Here is a 12,559-nt window from a genome sequence, read left to right on the forward strand (position 1 = left end):
GTGTCACTCTGTAATTCGTATATATGATTGGTATTGTTTAAGTATAGTTTAAAAAAAATAATAATAATTTGTTACACATCATCCAGCAGCATTGTCTAAAACATATTGTTGTGGCATGTGCCACTAACTACGTTGATAGGGACGTCTTGTTGAAGTTGTACAAGACTTGGTAAGACCACACATGGTTCAGTTCTGTGCCACCCTATTATAGGAAGGATATTGTTAAACTAGAAAGAGTGCAGAAGAGATTTACGAGGATGCTACCAGGATTTGATGGTCTGAGTTATTAGGAGAGGCTGAATAGGCTGGGACTTTTATCCCTGGAGGCGTAGGAGGCTTAGGGTTGATCTTATAACATAATGAGGAGCAGAGATGAGATAGTTAACATCTTTCCCAAAGGTGGAGGAGTCTAGAACTAGAGGTCATAGGTTTAAGGTGAGAGGGGAAAGATACAAAAGAGACCAGAGAGGAAATTTGTTCACACAGACGGTAGTGAGCATCTGGAATGGGCTGCCAGAGGCAGTGTAAGAGGCGGGTACAATTTTTTCCTTTTTAAAAAAAAAAAAGTTAGACAGTTACATGGGCAGGGTGGGTACAGAGGGATATGGGACAAATGCAGGTAAGTCGGACTCTTAGTGATAGAAACTGGGCGGCAATGAACAAGCTGGGCCGAAGGGCCTGTTTCCATGCTGTAAACACCTGTGACTCCATGATATATGTTTCAAAAGAGGTGCCAATGGCATTCACTGAAAATGGGCATTAGGCTTTTTTTATACCATTACTTTCTTTTTCAAATTTAGAGTACCCAATTATTTTTTTCCAAATAAGAGGCAGCTTAGTGTGGCCAATCCACCTAACCTGCACATCTTTGGGTTGTGGGGGGTGAAATTCACGCAGTACATGGGGAGAATGTGCAAACTCCACAGTGACGTAGGCAGCAGTGCTAACCACTGCACCACCTTGCCACACTTTATACCATACTTTTGAGGGCCAGGAAGAAGTTCTGTAAAACCTTCCTTCTGAAATGAAATGAAATGCATGGCTAGTATGACACGTGGTCTGGGGTAAGGAACACGTGTCCTTGTTTCTTTGTGCTTCCATCTACATGTGATCATTAATCCTCTTTTACCCTGTTCGATTTTTAAAGAAAATCTATTCTGTGGTACTATTCATCTTTTGTATCAAATCGGTGTGTTATATCTAAAATGTATCTTTAATTTTTATCCCACAGACTCTGAATATTGCTACCATGCTGAACCTACTCCGGCAACAAACGGATGCTAATGGTGCAGACAATTGTCCAGATATATCTTTGTCTACAAAGTGCTCATTCACTTTTTGAGAAGTTCTAGGCTGATATAACCTTGTGTTCACAATGTGCTGTGATTTTTCGGAAGCAAAACAACTGAATGCAAATTGTTTTAAATGAAGGAGAAGTTTTTCTAACTCTTTTAGAAGAGGAGGAGAAATAAATCTGTATAAAAGGTCATGTGAAGTACACAGAAGAAGCGTCAAATCTAAGTGAGAAGAACATGTTTCCCTGTGCTATTTCTGAATTATTTAATTGTATTGCAATTTTTATGAAGGAAATTTTTTAATTCTCTAATGCAAATAAGTGAAACCTATCTTATGACCGTTTTGCTATGTAAATTTTGGGTACAAATTGATACTTTCTAACCATTTTCTTCCCTCTGAACATTATTGTAAACAAGATTGTCATGAAATACTATGACTCCACCATATTTGGTGAATTATCAGTTTTAAGCTATAGTGTGAAAGTGTTGTAGTTTAATGGAAATGTGATGAGAGTGGCGATGGCTGACATTTTTTATTAGTAGGAGGAAATGCGAATGTTTAAACAGAATGATGAGTGAATGTGAGATTAACGGAGTAAGATTGAACTGGTGAAAATTAAAGATATTTATTGGAATTAATACTTCTAGATCTGGAATTGGGTGTAAAATAGGTGATTCTTTTTCTTAAGCTTGTATCGTATCAGTTTACAGAAGTAACAAAAGTATAAGTTATGATATGGATTAAACCAATCGTATATATTTTTGAATAGACAGCTGTTCAGTTAAGACATGGCTATCCATTTGGTTAGTAGTCTGGTTTGTATAGTTTAATTAGCAGACTCAATTATAATTATTGAAACCTGAAGTTAGTGATTGCTAAAAGCAATGTAAGCTTATTCTAGTTCAGATATCTCTGTTAATTGTGTTAGAGCTAATCTTATTTGAATTACTTTTAACTTTTAATAGGTCTAAATTTGAGTATTTTTGCACTGATAACTCTTTTCATCATTTAAGTAGTGGAGTTAGTTGGCACACAACTGGCTTTTGTGTGACTTTCAGTGTAATGTAATTATGCAATAAAGCACTTCAAATTTAATCTATGAATTGGAAAACTGCTGCTAAGTGACTTGAGTTTACAGAGTGTAAAAGTGAAGGATTCGTGCACGGTGTCCATGTTGTTTCTTTTAAAATTTGTGTGGAAGCATTTTTGTAAATCTCTAACTCTGATCTACCTGTATTCACATCAACTCAGTGATTCAGTAATCGTGAGAAAATGAGTTTATGATAAATGTAAGTTTGCCTACTTTACAGGACAGTATATTCAACCATGGGAGTATGAAGGACAATCTGTAAAACGTGTATGTATATATAAATAATGTAGATCACATCATATTCTAAAATGCATTATGTTCAGGATTGCACTTTGAAGATTACATGAGTACATTTGTACTTGTATGTTAAAGTCAACATTTATGCTATATCATACTTTGTTGTTTTTAGATCCGGTGCTGTATGACTTGTCCATTGATTATGGATTTACAAATGTCCTTGAATGTTTTGTAAAAATTGATGGATTTTGATTTCATATGTAATGCTAGAAGAGCTCCTGATGGGGTAGAGCATATAACCTATCCATCCCTTGCATTTCCTATGAAAGAGATTTCTATTGAGATGGCAAAATATTTTTGGTCCTGGAAAATAAGTAAACCATTTTTCCTTACCCATTGCTGATACATACATACATAATACCACTGTAGCATAAATAAATCTGCAGGATTGGCTGAAATGTGCTTTTAAAATGTGTCCTTTTTAGTAAAGTTCAAGAAATAAGCAAAACTTAGTTTTGACCTTGTTTGCATTTTCTCTTCTTGACTAAATATATCTGTTAGTACTTGGTGTATGTGCAGAACTGTTTGGTAATTTGTTTTGTTTATAACATTTTCAGGAACTTTCTTCCAGAACTTTCAAACTTTATAATCTCAAATTTTTTGAAAAGTGCACTCAAAATACTTTGCAAATGACAGGTCTTTGACTTTGAAGTTTGATGGCTTTAAAATTTAATTTGCCATTCATTTGACAATAAACAACCAATGAATGTTCTTCTGACATTTTCAAGAAAATGACCGTGGCAAAATATGCTTTACTCTTACAAAAAAAAAATTATACTGTCCAAAAAGTGTTTTTTATCCATTTGTCATTTTCCATTGATGACAGCACAGTTGTATGCTGGAAGCTATACCTGCCAATTTGATTTTCCTTAGATAATAGTAAAATTATATAAATTCAAGACTTAGCCATCTTGCATCTATTACAAGCCTTTCAGATGTAGAAACAGATTTGTAGATGATTTTAACAGTTTTATGGTAAATTGTGTACATCATTGTTTTACAAATCTTACTCCCAGTAAATGCTTAAATTTGGAGAACCAATCGAATATAAAATTCCATCCAGACATATTTTTTTCCACAAAATAGTTAATTTGCTTTGTTCACTGTTTTCCATCAGTAGATTTTTCTATCTGCTCACACTTAAATTGTTGTTTTATGTTTTTAATTCTTTGTTAGAAACTTACCTTCCCACTGCCATTTCATTTGATTGATATATATCTTTAACTTTTCAGTTATGATTGACGGTTTAATAAACATGAGCCAGTTGGTTGTAATAAATTCACACATTTAAAAATCTTGTATGTTACACCCATAAGTCTTACTCCTTTATCACTATTTTTATGTTAACATTTAACATAGCTATCTAAATATGTAAATATTTGTCATGATTTATTACTATTTTCTTCAATTACTGAAATTTCTAATGTTTGATATGTTTTGAACAAAAAATACACATTTCATAATGCTAAAGCTCAAGTGCTTTAAGCATGATCATTGACATGATCTGACTGACAATGGGGAAATAGGTGGCGGAATGCCTAATAGTGCAATGAGTTATGGGAGGCATAATGGGTAATTGTGTTGGTGGAGCATTAGAGCCTAATGATTTGAAAAGGGTTAGAGATCGGTCCTGGGTCCCAACTCCAATCATACTGTTGGTCTCTGTTCCTCTCCCAAGTAATGACGACACATATTCAAAATCCCTCTTAAAACTCTTGCATCCTAGGATAGGCAATCTGCTCCCCACAGATTTCTCATTCCTAGATCCCAGACTCTTAAGATTCTGCTTCTCAATATAAGATCCTAGAATTGCACTCCCAAGAATACCAAGAACCTGGGACCATGTTCTTGGCATCCTTTGGGACACACCCACAATATTGCACCACATAATTCATATACTGTTCCTCAATGCTACCAAATCTGTGCCCCAAAAATACTGCTACAGGAAACCCCACCACCCCATACACTTCAATGTCCTGCTGCCTGGAAACAAAATAACAGGAAATATAATAGAAAATGCTGCATTAAGCATTTTTTATGGTCATTAACCTTGTTTACTGTGTCCCACTTCAATAAAGAAAAACAATACTTTCAATCTCAACATTTTATAATGATAAAACTTAAAACATGTCCACGTCTCACCATCCTAGTTTGTTGCCAATCAAATCACTTGACTTCCTTTTTGAAAAAATTGACATTTTTTTTGTAACTGTAAAAATACATATTTCACATTTATGTGACTACATTTATTTTTCCTTTTGAACATTTTGCTTGATGCCTCTCTGAAAAACCTGAAAGTGAACATCGATATTTTTGTCAAAAGCAATGTTTCCTACTATTTTCCAGGAAAGTAGTAGTTTTTAAACAGTCAAATTCATTTGTTTAGTATCAAACAAACATTATACTTTTTTATAAAATTCAAAAATCTTTTAAATTTAATCAACTAAATGCATCAACACAGTCAATACACATCGACTTTTTATGCAGTCTTTTAAAAAATTGTATCAATAGGACTTTTAATAAAAAGTTTTTTTCCTCTATTTGAATTTTGAAAGCAAAGTTTCTTTCACCCGATTTTCACTTGGGTTTTGTTGATTAAAATGTGAATATTTTAATTATTGGCACCTGTGGGACAGAAGGGAGAAAACCATTTTATTTTTTTTTTATTTTTATTTTTTTTATAACATTAATTTGACTTTTTTTAAAGTCAAAAGTAAGTTGCACCTGCAATTATGGTGTTTTGATGGTTTGAAATGTAAAAATTGATTACTGAAGCCAGTGACCAGACATTTCCCAAAAGTAATCTCAAAACATCAAATTTAATGATTGCTGAGCTATTTTAAAGGTGCTGCCTATTCAGTTGTGGTACAGTTTGTCCCTTACTGTCTGTATATCAGATCCTCTAGTGGGGCCCTGGAGTATCCCACTGTCTTCTTGCGGAGAAAGTGTTTTATCTGTAGGTGCCCAAGTTCCTGTCCTGTCCGTTGTTCCAGCTCCTCTGTCAGTTCTCCCAGTGTTGCTAGTCTGTTCCCCCATGTAAAAGTCCTTAACTGTCTGCATCACCCCGTCCTGTCTTCATTTTTTGAAGGTGGTGTCTAGCATGGCTGGTGGGAACCTGTGGTTTCCGCAGATGAGGGACATCTCGGTCAGACCGAAATGTTGCCTCATCTGATTCCACATCCTTAGTGTGGCTTCCACCACTGGGCAGGGCGTGTATTTTGTCGGGGGGGGGGGGCGGGGGGGGGGGAGGATGGGAGTGCTGCAGTGGCGAGGGTCCGCAGGGTCATTCCCTTGTAGGAGACCTCCTCCATCCGCAACTATTTCCATGGTGGGTTCACGTATCCATCCCTTCACTCTCTTGCCATAGCTGCCCAGTGATAATATTGTAGGTTTGGTAGTGCCATGCAACCCCTACCTTTTCTCCTTTGCAGTGTTGATTTCGGGACTCGGGCTCTTAAACCCCCCCCCCCCCCCCCCCCCCAAACACTCTCACAGACACAAGCATCATCATCATTTTTCTATGATTTTGAAAAAGGCCGTGGGGATCAAGATATGTATTGATCTGAGCAGGAAGAAGAACCTTGTCAGTACATTAATTTTGATTGTCTGCATCCTCCCCGTCAAGGGCCTATCTGTAGGACCTTTTGAACTTCTTCCGCCAGGCTGGTCAGATTCAACCGATGAATCTGTGTCCAGTGCCGGGCTATTTGGATCCTTAGGTAGCGGAATTTGTTTTGGGCTAGTTTGAATGGGAGTCCCTCCAGCTCTTGTCCCTCCCCTGTTTGGGTTCACCGAGAATGCCTCCCACTTGCCCAGGTTAAGTTTGTAACTGGAGAAGGTTCCGAACTCTCTCAGGGGCTGCATGATTACTTTCAGGCCTTCCTGTGGTTCTGAGACGTAGAGGAGCAGGCCATCCGCATAGAGTGACACTCTGTGCTATCTGCCTCCTCTGGTTGCCCCTCCAGCTTTTTGCAACTCGCAGAGCAAGCGTCAAGGGTTCAAAAAGGAACGGCGACAGTGGGCATCCCTCCTTTGTGCCTCTGCAACTGGAAGTATTCAGAGCAGGGTGTTGGTTCGAACACTCGCCTTGGGGACGTTGTAAAGGATTTTCAATGAGGAAGTTAAACCTGCCCCTAACCTGTAACTATGATTTTTACCAGCAGTGAAGATTATTTGGAGTAGCAATGTTTATTAGAATTTAACAATTAGTTAACACAGTAAAGATATGTTGCAACTGCATAATGTGGGAGCTCCTGGACCGACCGGTGTTATCCATGTCTGCAGCTTGAGAATCTTCGGCTCAGAGTCATTGAGCTGGCGGCTGATCTGCAGACACTACACTGAGATGCATCAAAGAGAGGGAAAGTCTGGGGCAGCATGGTGGCGCAGGGGTTAGCACTGCTGCTTGCGGTGCTAAGGAGAGGGAAAATTAATAGGTGTTTTGTATCAGAAGACAGTCATGGTTGGATAGGGTTTTCTAATTTGATCAATGATCTGGGGCAAGAGGGTGTGACTATGAGTGAGGTAGGAGCTCGGATGATAAAAGTTTGGAGCCTCAGCCTTTGCAACACAGGTTAAAGGTTCTTGCAGCCTGTATGGCTGAAAATGGTGACTGGGACTTCAGGTTGCGGCTATGCAGAGCTAAGTTGCACGTTCGGCAGCTCCCGCTTGGAACGGACTTTTGGGCTCTTTTCAGGGCCCCCAACGGCATATTTTTGACATTTCCCGGTGTGAGAAGAAGACTGCAACATTCCCCCGACAGTGTATGGCTTGGACCAGGAGTGGGCGACTAAAGAAGTGGTTGTGAAGCCAAAGAAAGTGCGAGGGAAGAAGAGTAAGATGGCGGCGGGCGGGGACCAGGCAGCGTGGATGCAGTGGGCGCAGGAGCAGCAGGAGGTTATCCAGCGCTGCTTCAAAGCGGACCTGCTGGAGCTGATGAAGGCTTCTATTGATAAGCTGCTGAAGACCCAGACGGCCCAGGGAGTGGCGATCCGCGAGGTCCGACAAAAGATCTCAGATAACGAGGACGAGATCTTGGGCCTAACGGTAAAGGTGGAGGCGCTCCTCAAGAAATGGCAGGAACGGTTCGAGGAGATGGAGAATCGGTCGAGGCGGAAGAATCTGCGGATCCTGGGCCTCCTGGAGGGGTCAGACGTGGGGGCCTATGTGGTCACCATGTAAAACTCGCTGATGGGAGTGGGGTCCTTCCAGGGGGCCCTGGAGCTGGAAGGGGCCCATAGAGTGCTGGCGAGGGGGACCAAGGCTAACGAGCCGCCGCGGGCGGTGTTGGTGTGGTTTCATCGGTTCGCTGATCGGGAGTGCGTACTCGGGTGGGCCAAGAAAGAGAGGAGCAGTAGGTGGGAGAATGCAGAGGTTCGAGTATATCAGGACAGGAGCGCGGAGGTGGCGAAGAAGAGGGACGGTACAACCGGGCGAAGGCGGTGCTGCACAGGAAGGGGGTGAAGTTTGGCATGCTGCTGCCGGCGCGTCTGTGGGTCACCTACAAGGAACCGGCACCATTATTTTGAGTCCCCGGAGGAGGCGTGGGCCTTTGTTCAGGCCAAGAAGCTGGACACAAACTGAGGGTCGGACGTGGGGATGGTCGGGATTGTTGTGTTGCATTTTGAGGGGGGGTTCTTTGTTCTTGTTTAGTTTTGGTTTGGTGTGGGTGGGTTGGGCACTGTTTTGGTGGGGTCTGTCGGGTGGGCTCTTGGAGGGGGGCAAGTAAACGAAGTAGGGGGTGGATGGCCGGTAGGGGGGATGGGACCTCCGTGGGGGAGGCCCGAGTCGGGGGGATGGGACCTCCGTGGGGGAGGCCCGAGTCGGGGGGATGGGACCTCCGTGGGGGAGGCCCGAGTCGGGGGGGGGATGGGACCCCGCGGGGGAGGCCCGAGTCGGGGGGATGGGACCCCGCGGGGGAGGCCCGAGTCGGGGGGATGGGCCCCCGCGGGTGAGAGGACTGGGCCTGTAAAAGGTGCTGCGACAGAGGAAGCGGGGCCGGGCAGTGGAAAGCGCGGGCTTTTCCCACGTGGAGGGGCCGGGGTGGGGAAGTGCGGGTTTTTTCCCGCGCTTGGGATGGAAGGGGGAGGCGGAGAGCCTGCTAGTGGGTAATGGAGGGGAGGGGAAGTCCCACAATGGGAGGAGTCGAAGGAGAGGCGGGAGCGGCCGGGGTCAGCAGGAGCCAGCTGACTTGCGGGAGTGCAATGGGGGGAGCAATGCAGCTAGGAGGGGTCCTAGCTGGGGCGTGGGAGGCTGGGCGGGAACTGGGTTGCTGCCGGTATGGTCAAGGGGGAGCTGGAGCGAGTAGAGGGGGTTGGGATGGGGGTCTGCCACCGTGGGGAACGGGCCGGGCCCATGGCTGGCTGAGGAGGGGTTATGGCTAGTCGGCGGGGCAGGGGGCGGGGAGCCCCCTGATCCGGCTGATAACCCCCTGATCCGGCTGATAACCTGGAACGCAAGGGGGCTGAACGGGCCGGTTAAGCGGGCCCGGGTGTTCACACACCTGAAGGCGGATGTGGTCATGCTCCAGGAGACACACCTAAAGGTGGCAGACCAGGTAAGATTGAGGAAGGGGTGGGTAGGCCAGGTGTTTCATTCGGGGCTGGATGCCAAAAATCGGGAGGTGGCGATCTTGGTGGGAAAGAGGTTGTCGTTCGAGGCGTCGAGCATTGTGACACACAATGGCGGCAGATACGTAGTGGTAAGCTGCAAGGGGAAAGGGTGGTGCTGGTCAACGTGTACGCCCTGATCTGGGACGATGCGGGTTTTATGCGGTGCATGCTGGGTCGGATCCCGGACTTGGAAGTGGGGGGCCTGATAATGGTGGGGGGGAGAGACTTTAACACGGTGTTGCATCCGGCACTGGGTCGCTCCAGGTCTAGGACTGGTAGGAGGCCAGCGGCGGCTGAAGTGATGAGGGGGTTTATGGACCAGATGCGAGGGGTGGACCCTTGGAGATTTGCAAGGCCGGGGGCTCGGGAATTTTCATTCTCGCACGTTCATAAGGCCTATTCCCGGATCGACTTTTTTGTAATGAGCAGGGCGCTGATCGGGAGAGTAGAGGATATCGAGTACTTGGCGATAGCCATTTTGGATCATTGCATTGGGTAGACCTAGAGCTGGGGGAGGAGAGGGACCAGTGGCTGTTGTGGCGCTTGAAGGTGGGGCTGTTGGCGGACAAGGAGGTGAGCGAGTGGGTCCGAAGAAGCATGGACAGATACCTGGAGGACAACAATAACGAGAAGGTCTGAGTGGGGATGGTCTGGGAGGCGCTGAAGGTGGTGGTTAGGGGAGAGCTGATCTCCATTAGGGCCCACAAGGAGAGGAGGAAGCAGAGGGAGAGGTTGGTGGGGGAGATGGTGAAGGTAGACAGGAGGTATGCAGATGTGCCGGAGGAGGGACTGTTGAGGGAGAGGTGTAGCCTCCAGGCCGAATTCAACCTATTGACCACCAGGATGGCGGAGGCGCAGTGGAGGAAGGCCCAGGGGGCGATTTATGAATATGGGGAAAAGGCAAGTCGGATGCTGGCGCATCAGCTTCGGAAGCGGGACACAGCTAGGGAGATCGGGGGAGTTAAGGATGGGGGGGGGGGGGGGGGGGGGGCTGGTGAGTGTGGTGCGGAGTGGGGTTGGCATCAATGGGGTCTTCAGGGACTTTTATGAGGAACTGTATCGGTCCGAGCTCCCACTGGAGGAAGGAGGGCTGGGCTGCTTTTTGGACCAACTGAAGTTCCTGAAGGTGGAGGAGGGACGGTGGTGGGATTAGGGGCCCCGATTGGGTTGGAGGAGTTGGGCAAAGGGATAGGGAGCATGCAGGCGGGGAAGGCACCGGGGCCGGACGGTTTCCCGGTCGAATTTTACAAAAAAATGTGGACCTGTTGGGCCCGTTGCTGGTTAGGACCTTCAATGAAGCAAGGGGGGCTGTTGGGGTGTTGCCCCCAACGATGTCCCGGGCACTGATCTCCTTGATCCTGAAGCGGGACAAGGATCCCCTGCAGTGTGGGTCTTACAGGCCGATTTCATTGTTAAATGTAGATGCCAAGGTGCTGGCGAAGGTCTTAGCCACGAGAGTTGAGGATTGTGTGCCGCAGGTCATCCACATGGACCAGACTGGGTTCGTGAAGGGGAGGCAGTTGAACGCGAATGTGCGGAGGCTCCTGAATGTTATTCTGATGCCGGCGAGGGAGGGGGAGGCGGAGATAGTGGCGGAGATGGACACTGAGAAGGCCGTAGATATGGTAGAGTGGGGGTACTTGTGGGAGGTGCTGAAGAGGTTCGGGTTTGGGGAGGGGTTCATCAGGTGGGTTAGGCTGTTGTACGAGGTCCTGATGGCGAGTGTGGACAAGAGGAGGTCCGAGTACTTTTGGTTGCATCGAGGGATGAGGCAGGGGTGTCCCTTGTCCCCCCTGCACTTCGCGCTGGCGATTGAACCTCTGGCTATGGCACTGAGTGAGTCGAGGAACTGGAGGGGGTTGGTGCGGGGTGGGGCGGAGCATAGGGTGTCGCTCTATGCAGACGACTTGCTGCTATATGTGGCGGACCCGGTGGGGGGAATGCCGGAGGTAATGAGGTTCCTCAGGGAATTTGGGGATTTCTGAGGGTACGAGCTCAACATGGGGAAGAGCGAGTTGTTCGTGGTTCACCCAGGGGACCAGGAGAGGGGGATTGGTGAGCTCCCACTAAAAAGGGCGGAGAGGAGCTTCAGGTATTTGGGGGTCCATGTGGCCAGGAGCTGGGGGGCCCTGCATAGACTTAATTTCACGAGGCTGGTGGAGCAAATGGAGGAGGAGTTTAAGAGGTGGGACGTGTTGCCGCTGTCCCTGGCGGGTAGGGTGCAGTCAGTCAAGGTGACGGTGCTCCCAAGGTTTTTGTTCCTGTTCTAGTGCCTCCCCATTCTTATCCCGAAGGCCTTCTTTAGGCGGGTCAACAGGAGCATAACGGGGTTTGTGTGGGCGCGAGGGACCCAGAGGGTGAGAAGGGTGTTCCTGGAGCGGAGTAGGGATGGGGGGGGGGGCTGGCACTGCCCAACCTCTGTGGGTACCACTGGGCCGCCAATGCGGCGATGGTGCGCAAGTGGGTGATGAAGGGGGAGGGGGCGGCCTGGAAGAGATTGGAGATGGCGTCTTGTGAGGGTACGAGTCTGGAGGTGCTGGCAACGGCGCCGCTGCCGCTCCCTCCAATGAGGTATACCACGAGCCCGGTGGTGGCGGCTGCCCTCAAAATCTGGGGGCAATGGAGGCAGCACAGGGGGGAAGTGGGGGCCTCGGTGTGGATCCCGATACGGGGGAACTACCGGTTTGTCCCAGGGAGAATAGATGGAGGATTTTCGGGGTGGCACAGGGCAGGGATAAGAAGGTTGGGGGACCTGGTCGTGGATAGGAAGTTCGCGAGCCTGGGTGAGCTGGAGGAGAAGTACGGGCTCCCCCCAGGAAATGCCTTTAGGTATCTACAGGTAAGGGCATTTGCTAGGCGGCAAGTGGTGGAATTCCCGCCGCTGCGGCCACGTACGGTACAGGACAGGGTGCTCTCGGGGGCGTGGGTTGGAGAGGGGGAGATCTCGGCAATATACCAGGTAATGCAGGAGGAGGAGGAGGCCTCGGTGGAGGTGGGGGAGGAAATCGAGGAGGGGACATGGGCAGATGCCCTAGGGAGGGAGAACTCTTCCTCTTCGTGCGCGAGGCTCAGCCTCATACAGTTTAAGGTGCTGCACAGGGCACACATGACCAGGACACGGATGAGCTGTTTTTTGGGGGGTGAGGACAGCTGTGTTAGGTGCTCAGGGAGCCCAGCAAACCACACCCATCTGTTCTGGGCATGCCCGGCGCTGGAGGAATTTTGGAAGGGCGCAGCAAGGACGGTGTCGAGGGTGGTAGCTTCC

At 47.2% G+C, this 12,559-nt stretch overlaps 1 protein-coding gene across 1 annotated transcript in view; it reads left to right on the forward strand.

Moving 5' to 3' along the window:
- ptpn21 (protein tyrosine phosphatase non-receptor type 21) overlaps positions 1 to 3,131 on the forward strand; it is a 124,239-nt gene extending 121,108 nt beyond the window's left edge. The window contains exon 19 of the mRNA XM_072494936.1: positions 1,232 to 3,131. Coding sequence (XP_072351037.1) covers positions 1,232 to 1,342 — 111 coding nt within the window. The 3' untranslated portion in view covers positions 1,343 to 3,131. The remainder of the gene's footprint in view (positions 1 to 1,231) is intronic.
- Positions 3,132 to 12,559: the final 9,428 nt, after the last annotated feature.

The sequence above is a fragment of the Scyliorhinus torazame genome, chromosome 2 (genome assembly GCF_047496885.1).
Source record: "Scyliorhinus torazame isolate Kashiwa2021f chromosome 2, sScyTor2.1, whole genome shotgun sequence".
Classification (NCBI taxonomy): Eukaryota; Metazoa; Chordata; class Chondrichthyes; order Carcharhiniformes; family Scyliorhinidae; genus Scyliorhinus; species Scyliorhinus torazame.